This window comes from Nycticebus coucang, chromosome 16 (genome assembly GCF_027406575.1).
Source record: "Nycticebus coucang isolate mNycCou1 chromosome 16, mNycCou1.pri, whole genome shotgun sequence".
In the NCBI taxonomy this organism is placed as follows: Eukaryota; Metazoa; Chordata; class Mammalia; order Primates; family Lorisidae; genus Nycticebus; species Nycticebus coucang.
Genome location: NC_069795.1, coordinates 50,352,412 through 50,375,193, shown reverse-complemented (window position 1 = coordinate 50,375,193; position 22,782 = coordinate 50,352,412). Strand labels below are relative to the sequence as shown.

Sequence of the window (22,782 nt, the reverse complement as noted above, 5' to 3'; positions counted from 1 at the left end):
CTTCAGATACTTTAGTAAGAAGAGTATGTTCCAGCTCCATCCATGTAAACATGAAAGAGGTAAAGTCTCCATCTTTCTTTAAGGCTGCATAATATTCCATGGTGTACATATACCACAATTTATTAATCCATTCATGGATCGATGGGCACTTGGGCTTTTTCCATGACTTAGCAATTGTGAATTGGGCTGCAATAAACATTCTGGTGCAGATATCTTTGTTACAATGTGATTTTTGGTCTTCTGGGTAGCTTCTTGAGTATTCTTACCTAACTTCCCAGAGTAGTTGAGAAGCAGGGTGTTACAGAGCTGTGTTAAATTGCTGAAGTGTCTGAGTATCCCGGTAATTACAAGATGGAATAAGGCAAATAGAAAATAATCACTTATAACAGTTTGATGAGAATATTTCAGATTGTATGTGAAACCTGCACATTGTACCCCTTGATTGCACTAATGTACACAGCTATGATTTAACAATAAAAAAGCATAAACTTATAAGAAAAAAAAGAAAATAATCACTTATATAGCCTTGTACTTTTTTTATTTATTTATTTATTTTTTTTGTAGAGATAGAGTCTCACCTTATCGCCCTTGGTAGGGTGCCGTGGCATCACACAGCTCACAGCAACCTCCAAATCCTTGGGCTTAGGCGATTCTCTTGACTCAGCCTCCCAAATAGCTGGGACTACAGGCGCCCGCCATAACGCCCAGCTATTTTTTTGTTGCAGTTTGGCCGGGGCTGGGTTTGAACCCACCACCCTCAGCATATGGGGCCGGCGCCCTACCCGCTGAGCCACAGGTGCCGCCCCCTTTTTTTATTTTTTTAAAGACAGAGCCTCAAGCTATTGCCCTGAGTAGAGTGCCATGGTATCACAGCTGACAGCAGCCTCCATCTCCTGGGCTTAGATGATTCTCTTGCCTCAGCCTCCCAAATAGCTGGGACTACAGGTGTCCACCACAACGCCCAGCTATTTTTTGGTTGTAGTTGTCGTTTGGCAGGCCCAGGCTGGATTCGAACCCGCCAGCTCTGGTGTATGTGGCTGGTGCCTTAGCTGCTTGAGCCATAGGCGCTGAGCCTAGCCTTGTACTTCTACAGAAAGTAGATTGTTAACCTGCCAGGGGTGCCAGGATATGGTGAACAAGCCACAATCCTCTTGAGAAACAAGCTTTTACACGTAGGGATACAGTTCATGTCAACATTTCTTCCCACCCTCATTCTGTAGGTGATGCAGTTTTTCTTTCTAATGCATGTTAAATTCAGGCACTGTTCAAAAGTCCCTTTTGGGAACCTAAAAATTGAAATATGCAAAAACCAATATAAGAAATATGCAGTATATGCTGGCAGGCTTTTGCTCAAAAAGGCAAGATTTAAATTTTTTTTTCTTTGAGACAGAGTCTCATTAAGTCCTCGGTAGACTGCTGGGGTGTCACAGCTGAGAGCAATCTCAAACTTTGGGCTTAAAAGATTCTCTTGCCGGGCGGCGCCTGTGGCCCAGTCGGTAAGGCGCCGGCCCCATATACCGAGGGTGGTGGGTTCAAACCCGGCCCCGGCTGAACTGCAACCAAAAAATAGCTGGGCGTTGTGGCAGGCGCCTGTAGTCCCAGCTACTCGGGAGGCTGAGGCAAGAGAATCGCTTAAGCCTAGGAGTTGGAGGTTGCTGTGAGCTGTGTGATGCCACGGCACTCTACCGAGGGCCATAAAGTGAGACTCTGTCTCTACAAAAAAAAAAAAAATAAAGATTCTCTTGCCTCGGCCTCCCAAGTAGCTGGGACTTCAGGTGCCTGCCACACGCCCAGCTATTTTTTGGTTGTAGTTGTCATTGTTTAGCAGTCCTGGGCTGGTTCACACCTGCCAGCCCGTGTATATGGCTGGTGCCCTAACCTCTGAGCTATAGGTGCCGAGCCTTAAAACAAGATTTTGCCTGAATAAAAAGTTTTATTGCAGTGTTATTTTTATTTATGAAATTATAGGGAAAACAAGACCATTATTTTGCTTTTAACAAGGAAAGCTTAAAATAACCAATCAAAAGACCTACTTGGATGCAGGCTATGAATGCCAATTTTTGGACACCATAAAATGTCCCCTTAAGCCGAAGTATTGCTTTTCTGTTCTAAATGCTGGTTTTTAATAAAGTGTAACTGCCAATTCTGATTATCCTTGAGTTCAAGATAGCCTGATGCTCAGAAGGAACTAGAAAAAAGCAGTAAATACCCACTCTAATGGTACAGCAAGTTTCTGACCACCAAGGAAGCATTTTATTTTGAGACAGTCTCACTCAGCCTGTTGCCCTAGATAAAGTACCGAGGCATTATAGCTCACAGCAACCTCCAACTCTTGAGCTCAAGTGATCCTCTTGCCTCAGCCTCCCAGGTAGTTGGGGCTACAGGCCCTGGCCACTATGCCAAGCTATTTTTAGAGAGGAGTCTTTCTCTAGCTTATCCTGGTCTCTTAACTCTTGAGTTCAGGCAATCCACCCATCTCGGACTCTCAGATGCTAAGATTACAGGCCATCCACCCATCCCAGCACTAAAATAGGAAGCATTTTAGTTTTCTATTAAGCCCTAAGTGAAATCCAAGCATTAGTGGGACTCTTGGTGCTTTCGCCCCTTGTGCAATGTTTTTTTTTTTTTTTGTAGAGACAGAGTTTCACTTTATCGCCCTCGGTAGAGTGCCGTGACGTCACACAGCTCACAGTAACCTCCAACTCCTGGGCCTAGGCGATTCTCCTGCCTCAGCCTCCCGAGTAGCTGGGACTACAGGCGCCCGCCACAACGCCCGGCTATTTTTTCGTTGCAGTTTGGCCTGGACCGGGTTTGAACCCGCCACCCTCGGTATATGGGGCCGGCGCCCTGCTCACTGAGCCACAGGCGCCACCCTGTGCAATGTTTTTTAACTTAGCTTGTATTAAGTGGTATTTGTCACTAGCACTTTTGTCAGTTATACATTCTACCTGTATTGTTTGCAAGTTTTACTTAAATCTATTGACTTGATGTTAAATTTAGTTTAAAAAGGAATTAATATGAACACGGAAACTAGCGGTGGGTCTGGCCCAACACTATGACCAGCTCCTTGGAGGGTGTATTTATTCTTGTAGTCTCAGTGCCCCACTCCACGGGCAAAGAGGTGCAACTCCACTTTTTAATTCCGCTGTTATCCAGCTGTGGCTGTAAAGTCTGCAAATGGAATATGCCAAAGTAGAACCCAAGCCTGGTAATTCTGTTTTTCCTCTGACCTTTGGGAGCTCAAGTCCCTACACCTGGATCGTTCAGGGACTCCCTCATGATCTGGGCCGTGTGGACATTAATGAGCTTGGGCTCACACGCGGTCGCACGCCCCCAAACCTTGGAAACTGGGGGCCACGTTCTGTTCTTGAGGATGTTGCATTCATTCATCTGTTGTCTGTCCCTCACCTGCCTCCACAAGGGACAAAGAACCTTATCCACAGACTGCGGAGAGTTGGCAGCGTCTGCAACTACAGCCCTTGGGCGCGGAAGCCTGGAATTTTCCGGCTTCTTCAAAGTCGCGCCAATGTCCGACCCTGCTCACCACACAGTATGCACCGTCTGTAGCTATTTTGAGTGCTGCAGATTCTGCACAGGGAAGGGTCGCCTAAGTAGCTACTCTAGACTGCCAGCTAAATTTCTGAATTGGGAGCCTCAGAGCACACAGGGAAACGCAATTCAGGTCAATTGGCCTCTTGTACTTTTACTATATGAAGTGTAAAATGGAGAACGCTTTCCCCTACATTTATGTTAGTAGAAATTTATGCAAGATGAATAAGAAGATAGACTTAAGATTTTATAAACGATTGTTAACTGTAACCAAAATTCCCATGCAAACAGGGCTGTCTTTAGTACTGTTTCCAAAGACTTATATTTTAACAAGATCCTCAAAATCTTATGATGTCGGGCCTTGCTGAAGGTAGACGTTAAAACGGAGTCCTTTTACTCTTTCGGTGTTGCCAGTTAAATCACAACCACCTACCAGCTCCACCTACACGTGGCTCCTTAGAAAGCGTGGGAAAGAAGAAAAATGAAAAGGGAAACTGCCAGGACTTAAGATGTCTGCCCAAAGCCCCTGGAAATCCCAGGAAGGGCCTACCCACTTCCAAAATGTCCGGCCGCAGTCCTGACGTCGTTCCATCAGCACCATCAAGTCAAATAACTAGTGCGCTCCAATCAGAACTCAGCCCCCGCCCTTGACTTGCGTCACTTCCGGTGGTGCAGCAGCCATTTTGTCAGTCGCCAGCGGATTCCGCGCGCTGGAGAAGTGCAGTTCCCCCTGGTTACCGACTCGTCGGTTCTCCCTTCGCGCTACGGGCGCCGTCGAAGAGCGCTCGCCAAAGGTGCAGCCGTTCCTCCCTACGGTCCCGCCGCTGCTATTGCATCCTCCCTGAAGTACTGCGCTCTTTTCCTTGCCTGCCATCTGACAGGCGCCTTCAGCCGCCGTCCGCGATGTCAAGCGAGGAAAGCTACCGGGCCATCCTACGCTACCTGACAAACGAGAGCGAGCCATACGCCCCGGGCACCGAGGGCAATGTCAAGCGTAAAATCCGCAAGGCTGCCGCTTGCTACGTGGTGCGCGGTGGGACTTTGTATTATCAGCGCCGGCAGCGGCACCGCAAGACCTTCGCGGAGCTGGAGGTGGTGTTGCAGCCGGAGCGGCGCCGGGACCTCATCGAGGCGGCGCACCTGGGTCCGGGTGGCACGCACCACACCCGGCATCAGACCTGGCACGACTTGTCCAAGACGTACTGGTGGCGAGGTACGACCTGGCCGGCGGCGAGGGGGCGGGCCGGCGGTTTGTTGCCCGGGCAAGGCTCGGTGGTGGCGCCTGTTTGCGCAGCGGCGAATTCGAGGGTTCCAGATCCCTCTCGCCCGGCCAGCCCGCGCTAGACGGCGGAGCGGCTGCCAGGTGGAGTCGGGAGGCGGGTGGGGGACGTGAAGCGAGCCGCACACCCCACAGGAAGGAGGCCGGGCAAACGAGGGGCGGGCTCTGGCCCTGGGTGGGGCCTAGGGGGTTTCCCCGGGGGCCGGGCTGGCGGTGGCGAGAGGCGCATGCCTGGTCTGTGCAGGGCACGCCCCCTTAGGCGGGCCCTGAGGCTGCGGCTGGGTGTCCTGAGGAAGCTTCTAGCGGGCGGCTGGGTGGCGCAGCTTGTTTATCCTGACGGTAGGGGGTACAAAGCCAGCCTCCCATCACCCTAGCGTTCCGCTCGGGTTTACTCGCAGGTTTGAGGTTATCTGCGCCCCTTCGTCCGTATCCGTTCTCTTGGACTAGAAGAGTACAATTACGCGTAGAAGGGATCAGGAGTGGCCGTAGCAACAGTTGTCTTGCACCTAGTTTTTAGAGCAAGAATTAAATGTAAAGGATATCACTCTTAATTCTGAATGTTTTAATATTCTTTCCCCTGAAAGCGCTTTGGGAGCTGTGAAGCGCTGTTTATGTCCCTAGAAGAGACATTGTTTACTGTGACTTATTTTTTGTCAGGAAATAAGCTCTTGGCTGGGCGCGGTGACTCACGCCTGTAATCTAGCACTCTAGAAGGCCGAGAACAGAGGATCTCCTGAGCTCAGCAGTTAAGCAGCAGCCTGAGCGAGAGCCAGATCCCCTCTCTATTAAAAAAAAAAGAAAGAAAAATTAGCTGGGCGTTGTGGGGTCGCCTATAGTCCCAGCTGCTCAGGAGGCTGAGGCAGGAGGATTGCTTGTTTAAGGTTGCTGTGGACGAGGCTGAAACCAGGGCACTCTTAACTTGAGTGACAGAGTGAGACTATTTTTTTTATTTAAGAGAAAGTCTCACTTTATTGCCCTTGGTAGAGTGCTGTGGCGTCACAGCTCACAGCAACCTCCAACTCCTGGGTTCAAGTGATTCTCCTGACCCCACCTTCCAAGTAGCTGGGACTACAGGCGCCCGCCACAACGCCCGGCTATTTTTTGGTTGCAGCGGTCATTGTTGTTTGGCTGGCGTGGGCTGGATTGGAACCCGCCAGCTCAGGTATATGTGGCTGGCGCCTTAGCCGCTTGAGCCATGGGCTCCAACGCTGAGACTCTGTCTTTAAAAAAAAAAAAAGGCAAGCTAACTTGAAGTAGCACAGGAACTTAAAAAAAAAAAAAAATATATATATATATATATATACACACGCACACATACATACACATATAGTAAACTCCCCTAAAAAGATGAAAATAAAAAGGATTAGGGCGGCGCCTGTGGCTCAGTGGGTAGGTGCCGGCCCCATATACCCAGGATGGTGGGTTCAAACCCGGCCCCAGCCAAACTGCAACAAAAAAATAGCCAGGCTTTGAGGCGGTGCCTGTAGTCCCAGCTACTTGGGAGGCTGAGGCAAAAGAATCGCCTAAGCCCAGGAGTTGGAGGTTGCTGTGAGCTGTGACGCTATAGCACTCTACCAAGTGAGACTGTCTCTACAAAAAAAAAAAAGAAAGAAAAAGGATTAAAACAGCAAAAATGTGATAGATTAAGTTAGGTGCCTGCAGGAGTTGCTGTTCTAAGAACTGATTTTTATTTGGTCCATGGAGATAAACTGATGCTGCTGTTACTTAATCCAGAAGATGTAGTCTCTAGAAAATAGGACAATAACTGGGTTTACATAAAAATAACTTGTTTTTTTTTTTTTTTTGTAGAGACAGAGTCTCACTGTATCGCCCTCGGGTAGAGTGCTGTGGCGTCACACAGCTCACAGCAACCTGTAACTCTTGGGCTTACACGATTCTCTTGCCTCAGCCTCCCGAGCAGCTGGGACTACAGGCGCCCGCCACAATGCCCGGCTATTTTTTTGTTGTTGTTGTTGTTGTTGCAGTTTGGCCGGGGCTGGGCTTGAACCCGCCACCCTCGGCATATGGGGCCGGCGCCCTACTCACTGAGCCACAGGCGCCGCCCCATAAAAATAACTTGTAATGTCTTTGACAAAAACAAAATACGTGGAGCTCAAAAAAGCCACTGAGCAACACATGATCACTGTATTCAGCAATGACCAGGGAGAAAGGTTATTAAACAGATGGCAGGAGCAAATTGTTCAATTGATAAAAACACTTGTAGAGTGCTGGGGATGCTTTTGCATCCCAGGGGATGTTGGCTATATATAAAGACAATTTTGATTGTCCAGTTAAGATAATCACTTAAGCCCAAGAGGTTGAGGTTGCTGTGAGCTGTGACGTCATGGGGTAGAGTGTCTCAAAAAAAAAAAAAAAAAGAAAAAAAAAGAGAGAAACTAAAGAGTCTGTCCGGGTTTCATAGCTAATTTACTTTAAGAACTTAATTTAGCCTCTTAACAATTTCATAATTCTTATCTTTGAACTCTGAACACGTGTTTACTACAAATTTAGGAATTAGGATACAATGTTGCATGTGTTCTCTTACCTAAAGTTGCCTGGTTACTCTGAAAATAGAGTTGAGTTTGATGTTGACTACTCATAATCCTCTATGGAGTAATTGTTAAGAATACTGAAAAATCTTTTTTATGTAAAATGGAGATACATAAAACTGTAGGTCATAGTGAATTGACTAAAGTATAATTTATCTCTTTTCTGTTGTAAAGTGAACTTAAGAAGATAATAATGAAAGGAATGATGAAATACAAAACATTCACTGAAAAAAAAAATTAGCCAAGCCTAGTTGCACATGTAACTCAGGAGGCTGAGGCAGGAGAATCAGTTTTGCCTTGGAGTTTGAGACCAACATGGACAACAGAGACTCCATCTCTACCAAAAATTTTGAAAAATTAGCCAGGCGTGATGGTGTAGTCCTGTGGTCCCAACTATGAGCTATAATTGTGCCACTTCAGTCTAGCCTGTGACAACTGTGAGGCCCTGTCTCCCCCCAAAATTGTAAGGTTGTTTACTGAGCATCATAGTCTCAGAACAAAGAGAAATAAATTACCTTCCTGGGTAGTCCTCTAATAAAAGAACTTGAGGAATAGTTTGAGCAGGGTTTTTCAACCGAACCAGGATTGACAGTTTGGACTAGATTCTTTGTTATGAGGGGCTGTCCTGTGCATTGTGGTATTTTTAGGAGCATCCCTAACCTCTACCCAACTAGATGCCAATATCACAATCTTAACCCCCACAGTTTTTCTTGTTGTTATTTTGTTTTGTTTTTGAGACAGAGTCTAACTTTGTTGCCCTCGGTAGAGTGCTGTGGCATGGTAGCTCACAGCAACCTCCAACTCTTGGGCTTAAGCCATTCTCTTGCTTCAGTCTCCCAAGTAACTGGGACTACAGGTGCCCTCCACAATGCCTGGCTATTTTTTAGAGATTGGGTCTTGCTCCTGCTCAGGCTAGTCTTGAACTTGTGAGGTCAGGCAGTCCACCCACCTCGGCCTCCCAAGTGCTGGGATTACAGTGTGAGCCATCTTGCCTCCTGGTCCAGGCTCCTTAGTTTCTAATCTAAAAACACCTTCATAAATCATTTGGAAAAATGAGTCTAGCAGTAGACATAATTAACCACACACACCCCACCCAATTCTTGAAGCCAATCATTTTCAAGAAAAGATGAAATAGCACCTGTTATTGAAGACAATAAAACCTGAACCTGATATTTGAGAGCCTTGGTTCTGGATCAGTTTTCTGGCTTGGACTGATTTAGAGTCTCTTTCTCCAGAATCTTCATTAGTGAATTTAAGCGAGTATGCGTTAACATTATCTTCTCTTTCAGCTATGCAATCTTTTCTGGTAGAGATACATTGTGAATATCCATCTCAGATACATTTATTATGGCTTTTGTTTTTAAGAGATAGCATACCATTTTGTCACTGGAAAGAGCCAAGCCAGCATGGGTAGAATATAGATGGAAAGCAATGGGAATTCCACAGGAACCACAGAATAAAAGGTTCTAAGTGCTGCCTTTGAGTGAACCTTCAATGCCAACCAGGAAGGGCTCTTCCAAAAGGACATTATTTGTGACTCTGGAGAAGACCACGGCCCCAAGGGACTGCGACAGGTCCCAGGCGAGGTGCACAGAATTGGCAAGCACGGTGTGGCACTGCTCGCACTGGAATACAGTGCATCTCTTGGGCTCCAGACACCAGGGCAGCTGTGGGAGAGCTGCAACTCCTCAGCCTCCAGTGTTGCAGGGCCAAGAGGCAAGGAGGCTTGGCTAATTTTTTGTAGAGACAAGGTCTTACAGATGTTGCATGGGTTGATCTCATGCTTCTGACCTCAAGCAGTCCTCCTGCCTCAGCCTCCTAAAGTGGTAGCATTACAGGCATGAGCCACCACCCTGGACCCAATGAGCATTAACAAACACATAGCAGCTACTGTGTGTTAAACACTTGTTCAGAGTTTAACATTTAATCTTTGTAACAGCCCTATGAGATAAATAATGTATCTTCATTTTACAGTTGATCACAGATAGAGATGAGAGGTTCAGTGAGTTGGCCACGGTCATAGAATAAGCAGGTCACTTTCTGCATAAATAATTTCAACCTCAGGTGGTCCCTATGGCTCAATGTGTCGGGCGTTAGCCCCATGTACCAAGGGTGGATGGTTCAAACCCGGCCCCTGCCAAACTGCAACAACAACAAAAAAAATAATTTCAACCTCTTGCAGTATTTCTCCACACTTAAAATAGTAAATTAACTATTTACTTATTAGTATCTTTTGCTTGGTTAACTTGAGGTTTTCACAACTCTGGATGAACTAAGGAGGTCTGAGCTTCTGGATCCCTAAAGATGGATTTAAGATGATCCCAACAAAACACTAACTCTTGGTGCCTGTGGCTCAAGCGGCCAATGCACCAGCAACATACACCTGAGCTGGCATTTGGAATCCAGCCTGGGCCCGGCAAACAATAATGACGGCTGCAACCAGAAAATAGCTGGGCGTTGTGGCAGGCGCCTGTAGTCTCAGCTACTTGGGAGGCAGAGACAGGGGAATTACTTGAGCCCAGGAGTTGGAGGTTGCTGTGAGCTGTGATGCCATGACACTCTATCCAGGTTGACAGCTTGAGGCTCTATTTCAAAAAAATAAATAAATAAACTAATAACTGTTGAGTAATAAGTTATAAACCATAATATGACACGGTGACTTTTGAGACAGTTGATATTGTTCATTTGTATTATTTTTTCTGCAATTTTTATTTTTCATCTTTTTTTCTTTTTTGAGACAAGAGTCTCACTTTCTTGCCCTCAGTAGAGTGCTATGGCATCACAGCTCACAGCAACCTCCAGCTCTTGGACTTAGGAGATTCTCTTGCCTCAGCCTCCTGAGTATCTGGGACTACAGCTGCCCACCACAAGGCCTGGCTATTATTTTTGTTGCAGTTTGGTCGGGGCTGGGTTTGAACCCACCACCCTCGGTATATGGGGCTGGTGCCCTACTCACTGAGCCACAGGCGCCACCCTATTTTTCATCTTTATTCAAATGCTTTCCATGTCATTTCTCTAATACCATTTGAATTGAACCAGTTAATACTTCAATCAAACTTCTATTGTATGCAAAGTATACTTAATGTGTAGAATCACAAAATGTACAGAAATATATCCAAAAGGCCAGGTGAAATGGGCCTGTAACTCAAGCACTCTGGGAGGCTGAGAGGCAAGAGAATCACTTGAGGCCAGGAGTTCGAGACCAGCCTAGCAGTTTAGCAAGAGCCCATTTCTACAAAAATAAAAACAAATTAGCCAGGGATGATGTTGTAAGTCTGTGATCCTAACTACTTAGGAGGCTGGGATGGGAGGATTACTTGAGCCTAGACATTAAGGGCTGCAGTGAGCAATGATTGTGCCACTGCGCTCCAGCCTAGGCAACAAAGCAAGACTCAGACCCTTGGAAAAAAAAAAAGGAGATACATCCATGATTGACTAAGACTGCTTCATCTTATCCTTATGGAAATATCTGTAGCAGTACTCCTTACTTTAAATACATTTAGTATTATATATAATGCTTAAATAGGCCAGATGTGGTTGCTTATGTGTATAATCCTAGCATTCTGGGAAGCTGAGGCAGGAGGATCACTTAAGGTCAGGAATTTGAGACCTTCCTGACAAAAGCTAGACCAATATCTCTACAAAAAAAAACAAAAAAAAGAAGTGATTTAGCCAGGCACTGTGGTGTGTGCCTGTAGTCCTACCTACTCAAGAAGCTGAGTCAGAAAGATCACTTGATTCCAGGTGTTTGAGGTTTCAGTGAGCTGTGACACCACTGCACTCTAGCCACGGCAAAAGAGTGAGATTCTGTATCCAAAGAAAAATATTTAAGTATATACAGTAGAACCTCCGTGAGTTGACCTCCCTAGGGAGTGTAACAAACTGGTCAGCGTACAGAAATGGTCACCATAAGGAACTTGTTCTGTACTGATACGTACTACTTGTGCTGCTTGTCTGGTCTGTGAACATTAGATCAACTTAAGGAGGTGATCAACTGTGAAGTTCTACTATATGAATTTATTCAATTCACTTCCCTCTCACATACCCATTTTTTCTATTGTGATAAAATATACAAACAAAATTAAGTACACTCACATTGTGGTGCAGTCATTACCACTATTCATCTGCAGAATGGTATGATTCTAACCCATTTACTCTTTTTTTTTTTTTTTTTTTGAGACAGAGTCTCACTTTGTCGCCCTCGGTAGAATGCCATGGCGTCACAGCTCACAGCAAACTCCAGCTCTTGGGCTTAAGCAATCCTCTTGCCTCAGCCTCCCGAGTAGCTGGGACTACAGGCACCTGCCACAACGCTCGGCTATTTTTTGTTGCAGTTTGGCTGGGGCTGGGTTTGAACCTTCCCCCACCCTCAGTATATGGGGCCTGTGCCGTACTCCCTCAGCCACAGGCACCGCCCATATTCTCTTTCTTTTTTTTTTTTTTTTTTTATGAGGCAGAGTCTCACTTTATTTATTTTTTTTTTCTTTTTTCTTTTTTTTTTTTGTAGAGACAGAGTCTTACTTTACCGCCCTCGGTAGAGTGCCATGATGTCACACGGCTCACAGCAACCTCCAGCTTTGGGGCTTACGTGATTCTCTTGCCTCAGCCTCCCGAGCAGCTGGGACTACAGGACTGCAGTTTGGCCGAGGCTGGGTTTGAACCCACTACCCTCGGTATATGGGGCCGGCGCCCTACTCACTGAGCCACAGGCGCCACCCGGCAGAGTCTCACTTTATCACAGCTCACAGCAGCCTCCAACTCCTGGGCTTAGGCAATTCTCTTGCCTCAGCCTCCCGAGTGGCTGGGATTACAGGTGCCCGCCACAACGCCTGGCTATTTATTGTTGCAGTTTGGCCCGGGCCGGGTTTAAACCCGTCACTCTCAGTATATGGGGCCAGTACCCTACCCACTGAGCCACAGGTGCTGCCCTCTTTTTTTTTTTTTTTTTTTAATTGAGACAGTCTCACTTTGTCACCCTCAGTAGAGTCCTGTGATATCATAGTTCACAGCAACCTCATACTCTTCTGCTCAAGTGATTCTCTTGCCTCAGCCTCTCCAGTAGCTGGGACTATAGCTGCCTACCACAAAGCCCAGCTATTATTATTATTTTTTTTTTAAGAGTCAGAGTCTTGAATCTTGTTCAGGCTGGTCTTGAACTCCTGAGCTCAAGCAATCTACCCACCTCGGCCTCCCAGAGTGTTAACCTGTTTGCTCTTAAGTGAATATGAAATATGTATCCATCCCATCTTATTATTGGTTTGTTTAAACTTGTTACTATACCTCATACAGAAATAGGTTTATTATTGACTTTAACATGTTCAGACATACTTCAATTGGTTTCTAAATCTATGCACATGTAAATACTTTATTGATAAAAGTTATATTTAACCCTGATCCATTATTTATTCCTTCAGAAAGTCTTCTGTGAACCAATTTGTCAAATTCCTATTTTAGACAGGTTTCTTTATTGTAGAAGTCAAAGTTTCTAATATAATAACCATTGTACATACCTAACATTTATTATTTATTTATTTTTTTGAGACAGAGTCTTACTCTGTTGTGCCATAGTGCCAGCCTAGCTCACGGCAACCTCAGATCTGGGCTCAAGTGATCCTTCTGCCTCAGCTTCCCAAGTAGTTGGGAGTTGGGACTACATGTGCCTACCACAACACCTAGCTAGTTTTTCTATTTTTAGGAAAAACAGGGTCTCACACTTGCTCAGGCTGGCCTCAAACTCCTAAGATCAAACAATCCTCCTGCCTTAGCCTCCCAGAGTGTTAGGATTACAGGAGTGAGCCAGTGCACCAGGCCTAAAATTTAATTTAAAAAAATTTTTTTTTTTTTTTTTTGAGGCAGAGTTTGATTTTGTCGCCTCGGTAGAGTTCTATGGTGTCACAGCTCACAGCAACCTCAAACTGTTAGGCTGAAGCGATTCTCTTGCCTCAGGCTTCTGAGTAGCAGGGACTACAGGTACTCACCACAATGCCTGGCTATTTTTTTAGAGACAAGCTCTCACTCTGGCTTAGGCTAGTCTCAAACCTGTGAGCTCAGGCAATCCACCCACCTCGGCCTCCCAGAGTGCTACAATGACAGGCGTGAGCCACTGTGCCTGGCTAAAATTTAATTTTTTTTTTTTTTTTTTTTTTTTTGTAGAGACAGAGTCTCACTTTCTGGCCCTCGGTAGAGTGCCGTGGCCTCACACAGCTCACAGCAACCTCCAACTCCTGGGCTTAAGCGATTCTCTTGCCTCAGCTTCCCGAGTAGCTGGAACTACAGGCACCTGCCACAATGCCCGGCTATTTTTTGGTTGCCGTTTGGCTGGGGCCGGGTTTGAACCCGCCACCCTCGGCATATGGGGCCGGTGCCCTACCGACTGAGCCACAGGCGCCGCCCAAAATTTAATTTTTTTTAATTTACTCAGTATATACCTTAAGTGTGGAACATGAACAGTTTGGGAATTTTACTTGAATACTTTGTGAAGATTGAAACTTCACAAAGTTTCAATATAATGTGTGTATGAAAAACTTGGTATAATTTGACATCTTAAAACTTTGCCGGGGGCGGTGCCTGTGGCTCAGTGATTAGGGCGCCAGCCCCATAAACCAAGAGTGGTGGGTTCAAACCCAGCCCCAGCCAAACTACAACAAAAAAATAGCCGGGTGTTGTGGCGGGCACGGGGAGTACTAGCTGCCCGGGAGGCTGAGGTGAGAGAATCACCTAAGCCTAAGAGCCAGGGGTTGCTTTGAGCTGTGACGTGACGGCACTCTACCAAGGGTGACAAAGTGAGACTCTGTCTCTAAAAAAAAAAAAAAAAAAAAACTTTTTGCAGGAATAATATACCTCTGTATCATTTTAGCTAGTAGTAAACCTTTTCATTTGTGTTTATTTGGAGGTGGTAGGGGGAGAAGTTTTTGTGACAGGAGTGTTTTCTGTCCAAACACATTCCTGGCTACCTAAACATGCAGAAAATCACATAGCTTCTGGAGGGCTAGCACTTCCATTTTACTAGATGTGACAAGTTACGTATCTCTTAGGGCTTAGTTTTCTTCTTCTATAGAATGGGAAGTAATTCTTCTTGCCTTACAAGGATGATACAAACAAAAGATACTATTTTATTTTATTTGACAGGATTTCACTGTGTCACCCAGGGTGGAATGCAGTGGTCATAGCTCACTGCAACTTCCAATACCTGCCTCAGTCTCCCAAGTAGCTGGGACTACAGGCACACACTACCATGCTCAGCTAATGTTTTAATACTTTCTTTTTTTTTTTTTTTTTTTTTTTTTGTTTTTCAGTTTTTGGCTGAGGCTGGGTTTGAACCTACCACATCTGGTATATGGGGCTGGCACCCTACTCATTGACCCACAGGCGCTGCCCTAATTTTTTAATATTTTTTAGAGGCTGGGCGCGGTGACCCAGGCTTGTAATTCTAGCATTCTGGGAGGCCGAAGTGGGTGGATTGCTTGAGTTCACGAGTTTGAGACCAGCCTGAGCAAAAAGCAAGACCCCATTTTTACTAAAAATAGAAAAACTGAGGCAAGAGGATCTCTTGAGCCCCAGAGTTGGAGGTTGTTGTGAGCTATGATGCTACCGCATTCTACCCAGGATGACAGCTTGAGAGTCTGTCTCAAAAAAAAAAAAAAAAAGAAAAATGTTTTGTAGAGATAAGGTCTCTTGCTGTGTTGCCAGGCTGGTCTGCAAATGCTGGCCTCAAACAATCTTCCTACCTTAGCCTCCCAAAATGCTGAAATTACAGTCATGAGCCACCATACCTAGCCAAAAGGTCTCAAAAGTCTGATTACAAGTTTTTTTTATAGTTCTCTTCCATGCTACAGATTGACTTCATCTTTTTTCATCTGCAACTCAAGTTAAAGGACAGCATCTATCTGGGACATGCTGTTTTTTGGGAGAAGAGACAAAGATTATAGAACCTTTTTCTTTTTAGAGGCAGAGTCTCACTCTATCGCCCTCCATAGGGAGATAAAGGCATGAATGGGACAAAGTTTATTGAGGAAGAGAATTATTTTTTTAAGGCATGTATGGGACAAAATTTGTTGAGGAAGAGATAGGTTTACAGAGTGAGAACAAGATAAAGTCTTACAGAGCAAGATATGTTTACTGTAGACAGTGAATGGGCCTCCATTGCCAAGGCAAGAAGACTTCCATTCAGGCCGGTGCAGTATCTCACACCTGCAATCCTAGCACTCTGGGAGGGTGGGTGGATTGCCTGAGCTCACGAGCTCAAGACTAGCTTGAGCAAGAGCAAGACTTTGTCTCTAAAAAATAGCCTGGAGAGGCAGCGCCTATGGCTCAAAGGGGTAGGATGCTGGCCCCATATGCTGGAGGTGGCGGGTTCAAACCCAGCCCTGGCCAAAAACTGCAGAAAAAAAGAAAAAGACCGGGTGTTGTGGCGAGTGCCTGTAGTCCCAGCTACTTGGGAGGCTGAGGCAAGAGAATTGCCTAAGCCCAAGAGCTGGAGGTTGCTGTGAGCCATGATGCCTCAGCACTCTACCAAGGGCAACAAAGTAAGACTCTGTCTCAAAAATGAAACAAAAAACAGGTGGGTTGGAACCCACCCGGGCCTGCCAAACAACAATGACAACAACAACAACAAAAGACTTCTGTGGCGAACACCATATTGTATTCCATTGGCCAAAGCAAATTGCATGGTGAAGCCTGACATCAGTAGGGAGGTGAAGTATTTGCTTGAGCCATGTTAAATTATTATTTATGTAGGTCAAAAATAGTTGAATATGGCACTTTCATATGGTTTCTATTGCATAAATACTTGGCAACTCATGGAAAAATGTTGGGATATATTATCATCTTATAGTGGGGAAATGAATAACTAGGAAGAAAAAACAGAACAGTCCAGTGTGGAAACAAACCATCATTTAAATCGATAACCTTATATGTTTGAAAAAAATGTATCTTACTTTCTAAAGAACTCTATATTATAGGACATAATTATGTCTGCACATAGATACTTGAACATACATTAATGTATATAGACTAAATGCTATAATCTTCAATTTTCTTTTTATTTTTTTGTTGACATTAAGATGCTATATTCTTGAACATATTATATTTAACTTTATAATTTTAGAACAGTATTATATTTGACTTGATAATTTTTATTTTACTGTAGGAATATTAAAACAAGTCAAAGATTATATTAAACAATGTAGCAAATGCCAGGAGAAACTAGATCGTTCCCGTCCAATATCAGATGCTTCAGAAATGTTGGAAGAATTGGGACTAGACCTTGAATCTGGAGAAGAAAGTAATGAATCAGAAGATGACCTGAGCAACTTTACTTCACCTCCAACTACAGCCTCCAAACCTTCAAAAAAGAAGCCAGTATCCAAACATGAACTTGTATTTGTAAGTGTAAGCTTTACCATTTGCCTACTAATGTACTAGTATTTGCAGTCTTGGTGACTTTTCTTTTTGTCAAGCCACTAAGGCTGCTTGACTATTTGCACTGACATTGAAGATTTGAGCAAATCTATGCTTATTGAATAAGGTAAAATGTGTAATGTAGTGTGTTGTTACATACATAAGCTATACTGTATCGTAAATGTTCCTGTTATTTCTTTTCTTCAGAATGAACTTAGTTACCTGTTGATTTATTGTTAATTATTTCTCCCCCCCTCCCCCCTTTTTTTTTTTGGTAATGGTATATTGGTACAGGTAAGCAGAATACATTTCTGGAAGCAGTCTCTAGATCATGCTGCAAGGTAAAGTTAATCTGGCTAAGTTGTTTTTGCCTACTTTAGATTCATACATCATCAAATTTCTGACCAGTTAAGCATAGACAGTCATAAGTGAGATAAGGGTTTCATTAGATCAAGTAGAGTGACCATAGTGGAAAATGGTGAGGACAGCATACCTTTTTATTTAAGTACATATGTAACAAAGAATATGAGAATATTTCTTCATCTTTATAAAAAGGGAATAGGTATTATGTCTTGCTTCAGAGTTTATTAAGTGTAAAAAATAGTTGGTATATATAATACAATTCCTGATCTCAAACTTCTTTTGCTAGGTTGACACCAAAGGAGTGGTAAAACGTTCTTCTCCAAAACATTGTCAGGCTGTCTTAAAACAGCTGAATGAACAGAGACTTTCCAACCAATTCTGTGATGTTACTTTGTTAATTGAAGGAGAAGAGTACAAAGCCCATAAATCTGTTTTGTCAGCTAATAGTGAATATTTTCGAGATCTTTTTATTGAGAAAGGAGCTGTTTCCAGTCATGAGGCTGTGGTGGATCTTTCTGGTAAGAATTTTCTATTACTCTTACTTTTTGTTTGTGACTACATTCTATAAAGGCTGGGGGTTAGGGTGTCTTCCAAAGTCAGAATTTATGCTCAAGTAGGAGAAACCCACTTATGAACTGAAAAGATTTTTTTTTTTTTTTTTTTTTGTAGAGACAGAGTCTCACCGTACCGCCCTCGGGTAGAGTGCCATTGCGTCACACGGCTCACAGCAACCTCTAACTCTTGGGCTTACGCGATTCTCTTGCCTCAGCCTCCTGAGCAGCTGGGACTACAGGCGCCCGGCTATTTTTCTGTTGCAGTTTGGCCGGGGCTGGGTCCGAACCCACCACCCTCGGCATATGGGGCCGGCGCCCTACTCACTGAGCCACAGGCGCCGCCCGTGAAAAGATTTTTTAAGTAGGACTTCCATGGTAGAGTTATAGAAAAAATTATTTCCTATCAATACCTCTTAAGTATACAGTTACAGCGGAAGAATTTCTGGGATTTAAACTGTTGGAAATAATTTGAGAGAAATCCACAACTACATCAGTGTTATTACACTGAACAAATATGATATTTAAAAATTGTTTAAGCCAGGTGCAGTGGCCCATTTCTGTTGTCCCAGCTACTTGGGAGGCTGAGACAGGAGGATCTCTTGAAGTCAGTAATTTTAGGCTGTTGTATGCAATGATTGTATCTGGGGAACATAATGAGACCCTATATCTAAAAATTTGAAAAAAAATTGTTTATATCTTATTTTGTAGATCACATAATTGTAAAGTACTTATATTCTATAAGTGTTTTGTTTTTTATTTAAGATTAAGCATCAGAGGCTCTGCCCCATAGCTCAGTGAGTAGGGCGCCAGCCACATGCACCTAGGCTGGTGGGTTTGAGCCTGGTCTTGGCCTGCTAAACAGCAATGACAACTACAACCAAAAGATAACTGGGTGTTGTGGCGGGTGCCTGTAGTCCCAGCTTTTCGGGAGGCTGAGGCAAGAAGAATTGCTTAAGCCCAAGAGTTTGAGGTTGTGAGCTGTGATGCCACAGCACTCTACCAAACACAACAAAGTAAGACTCTTGTCTCAAAAAAAAAAGATTAAGCATTAGAATTCGTTGAGTTCAGATATCATACTGTCAAAAATGAAAATTCCAGGCTCAGTGCTGGGACTCACTTTCTGTGATCCTAGCACTCTGAGAGGCTGAGGCAAGCAAGGGAGGAGGATCTTTTGTGCTCAGGCATTCAAGACCAGCCTGAGCAAGAGTGAGACATTGCCTTTACTAAAAATACAAAAGTTAGGCTCGGCATCCATAGCACGGTGGTTATGGCTCTGGCCACATGCACCAGGGGTGGTGGGTTCGAACCCTGCCCAGGCCTGCTATACAACAATGACAACTGCAACAACAAAAAAAATAGCCGAGCATTGAGGCGGGTGCCTGTAGTCCCAGCTACTTGGGAGGCTAAGGCAAGAGAATCGCTTAAGCACAAGAGTTTGAGTTTGTTGTGAGCTGTGACACTACAGCATTCTACCAAGGGTGACACATAGTGAAACTCTGTCTCAAAAAAATAAAAAATAGGGCGGCACCTGTGGCTCAAAGGAGTAGGGTGCCAGCCCCATATGCTGGAGGTGGTGGGTTCAAACCTAGCCCCAGCCAAAAACTGTAAAAAAAATAAAATAAAATAAAAAATAAATATAAGCACAAAAATTAGCTGGTTGTTGTGGCAGATGCCTGTAATCCCAGTTACTCAGGAGGCTGAGGCAGGAGGATTGCTTGAACCCAGGAGTTTGAGGTTGTTGTGAGCTGATGACATGTAACTCTAACCAGGGTAACAGAGTGAGACATTGCTTCAAAAAAGAAAAAACAAAATTCCAGGTCAATTTTTTTGTTATTAGTACTATAAATGAATAGTTTGATATTTCTTTTGGCTTCATTAGAATTTCCATATTGGCTTATGAGTCAACAAATGAAAATTTAGGAAGAATTAAAGTAAGTAAACTTGGACATTTTCTCATAATATAAACTTGATGTAACCCTTGACATCATTTTCTGAAATCTTGTTTTCCTTTTTCCAAACAAAAAGTGACCTTACCCAAGTATATAAATACTTAATCATTTAACCACTGAACCTTTTCTACCTTTTATTTCTTTCTTTTTTTTTTTTTTGTAGAGACAGAGTCTCACTTTATCACCCTGGGTAGTGTCGTGGCGTCACACAACTCACAGCAACCTCCCAACTCCTGGGCTTAGGCAATTCTCTTGCCTCAGTCCCCTGAGCAGCTGGGACTACAGGTGCCTGCCACAACACCCAGCTATTTTTTTGTTGCAGTTTGGCCAGGGCCGGGTTTGAACCCGCCACCCTTGGTATATGGGGCTGGTGCCCTACCCCCTGAGCCACGGAGCTGCCCGGCTACCTTTTATTTCTTAAGCTTACCTATTCTGCATAGATAAATGGATATGTTTTCCTTAGTTTTCGTAGTTTTCTCCATATGAAAAAATACTTATTAAACATCCGCTGCATACAAGGAACTAGCCTAGGCTCTCAGGGTTACAACAGTGAGCAAAAACTTTTTGGAGCTTAAGAGTTCCATTGCGTTCTAAATTAGTGGAATTTATTTTTTTCTGCATTTGGCGACACAGGAGAAAGTATATCTTATACTGAGCCATCTGAGTAATAAAACTCAATCACAGTATGTGTAGTCTTTTGATACTTTAGCTTTGACATTTTTTTCCCCTGTATGATGTATGTTTTGGTGTGTGTGTATATATATTTTTTTGTTGTTTGGTTTTTTTTGGAGACAGAGTCTCTGTCACCCTGGGTAGAGTGCTGTGACGTCCTAACTCACAGCAACCTCAAACTCCTGGGTTCAAGCCATCTTGCCTCACCCTCCCTAGTAGCTGGGATTATAGGCACCCACCACTATGGCCAGGTATAGAGACAGGGTCTCCCTCTTGGTCAGGTTGGTCTTGAACTCCTGAGCTTAAGCAATCTACCCGCCTCGGTCTCCCAGAGTGCTAGTATTATAAGTATGAGCCACTAGGCTGGCCTTTTTGGCTTGTAAAGCATAGAGAGAAACCATGAGTATTGCTCTTTTAGTTTAATGTATAGCAAATGAAAAGAAATGACTGCTTTTTTTTTTTTTTTTGAGACAAAGCCGCAAGCTGTCGCCCTGGGTAGAGTGCTGTGGCATCACAGCTCACAGCAATTTCCAACTCCTGGGCTTAAGCGATTCTCTTGCCTCAAGCCTCCCAAGTAGCTGGGACCACAGCCGCCCACCACAACGCCCAGCTATTTTTTTTGGTTGCAGCCATCATTGTTTGGCGGGCCCTGGCTGGATTCGAACCCGCTAGCTCAGGTGTATATGGCTAGTGCCTTAGCCCCTTGAGCCACAGGCACCGAGCCAGAAATGACTTCTTTTGAAATACCTGTAGTACAGGGTTGTAATATTCTAGCAAAATACTAATTTTATTTTACCTTCTATATGATGTAAACCAATTACTGTTGAAATGGACTTTTTTTTTTTTTGGAGTTTTTGGCTGGGGCCGGGTTTGAACCCACCATCTACAGTATATGGGGCTAGCGCCCTACTCCTTTGAGCCACAGGCGCTGCTGAAATAGATATTGTTTTTAAAATGTGTTTGATTTAAATAACAAGTATTTATAAAGTATGTGTACAGTATAAAAAACAAAGATACAATATATATCTGGTTCTTTAATTTTCCAGTTAATGTAGCTGAATTCATCAGAGTTTTCTTTTTTTGCTGGTTATGCTTAAAATATTCTTTCCTGTTCCAAATCAAAGATATCTCCACATTTTATTTCTTTTATATTTAACTTTTTTTTTTTTAGACAGAAATAGAACTTTATTGCTTTGCTGGCAAAGGAAAATGGCAGACAATGGTCTCAAAATACAAATTCCTGGGCTGTGCTTGGTGCCTCATGCCTGTAATCCCAGCACTTTGGGAGGCCAGGCAGGTGGATCCTCTGAACTCAGGAGTTCAAGACCAGCCTGAGCAAGAGCAAGACCCAGTCTCTAAAATATAGCTGGGCATTGTGGCAGGCGCCTGTAGTCCCAGCTAGTAGGGAGGGTGAGGCAAGAGAATCACTTGACCAAAGAGTCTGAGGCTCAGGGCCTGTAGCTCAGCGGCTGGGGCTCTGGCCACATACACTGGGGATGGCAGGTTTAAACCCAGGCCTGCTAAACAATGACAACTACAACAAAAAAGCCCGGTGTTGTGGTAGTCCCAGCTACTCGGGAGGCTGAGGCAAGAGAATCACTTTAGCCCAAGAGTTAGAAGTTGCTGTGAGCTGTGACACCACAGCACTCTCCCCAGGACAACATAGTAAGACTATGTCTCAAAAAAAAGTCTGAGGTTGCTGTACCTGTGATTCCACAGGAGCTTCAGTGAGACTCTGTCTCAAAAAAAAGAAAGTCCAAATTCTTCTTTTTGAAATAGAATCTTGCTCTCTTGCCTCAGCTAGAGTGCAGTAACATAATCATAGCTCAGTGCAACCTCAAACTTCTGCATTTAAGCCGTCCTTCTGCCTCAGCCTCATGAGTAGCTGGGACTACAGGTGTGCATGCATCACTGCATCTAGCTATTTTTTTTTATTTTTAGTAGAGATGCGGTCTTGGAGTTTCAGTTTTGCTCAGGCTGGTCTCACTCCTAAACTCAAGCAATCATTCTGCCTTGGCTTCCCACAGTAGTAAGATTAAAGGTGTGAGCCACCACCTCAGGCCTACATTAGCTCCTAATCTCTTTGAGATTTACTTTTGTTCCTATAAAATAAGTGTTCAGTTCCATTTTTCTTGTGTTGATCATTACTTGTCTTAGAACCGTTCCACGAAAATGCCATCGTCTTCCCACACATGGACCATACAAAACAGTTTTACCTCTTCCTGCATCATATTATCTGTGCTTGATTTCTTTAGCATTACAATAACAAGGAAAGGTGTGTCTTAGCTGTTCATAACCCTGTGCTCTTACCTATAGTTAAAAGCAGCATGTTGACTTCTAAAAAATCCATTTTGATAAAGATTACATTGAATTTTTTTTTTTTTTTTTTTGTAGAGACAGAGTTCAGAGTCTCATTTTATCGCCCTTAGTAGAGTGCCATGGCATCACACAGCTCACAACAACCACCA

At 44.0% G+C, this 22,782-nt stretch overlaps 1 protein-coding gene and 1 pseudogene across 2 annotated transcripts in view; one reads left to right on the top strand and one right to left on the bottom strand.

Annotated features, from left to right (window-relative positions):
• The first annotated feature begins 1,725 nt into the window (after window positions 1–1,725).
• The window catches only part of ZBTB11 (zinc finger and BTB domain containing 11), a 41,630-nt gene continuing 20,573 nt past the window's right edge, over window positions 1,726–22,782 (top strand). The window contains exons 1-3 of one of the 2 annotated variants that reach the window (XM_053564982.1): window positions 1,726–4,762; window positions 16,526–16,761; window positions 17,426–17,657. In XM_053564982.1, the coding sequence (XP_053420957.1) occupies window positions 4,453–4,762; window positions 16,526–16,761; window positions 17,426–17,657 (778 nt within the window). In that variant the 5' untranslated portion in view covers window positions 1,726–4,452. Of the gene's footprint in view, window positions 5,168–16,525; window positions 16,762–17,425; window positions 17,658–22,782 lie in introns of both variants that reach the window. The other variant, XM_053564983.1, reaches the window with a different exon arrangement.
• LOC128568061 (protein Mis18-beta-like) lies at window positions 8,571–11,488 on the bottom strand (annotated as a pseudogene).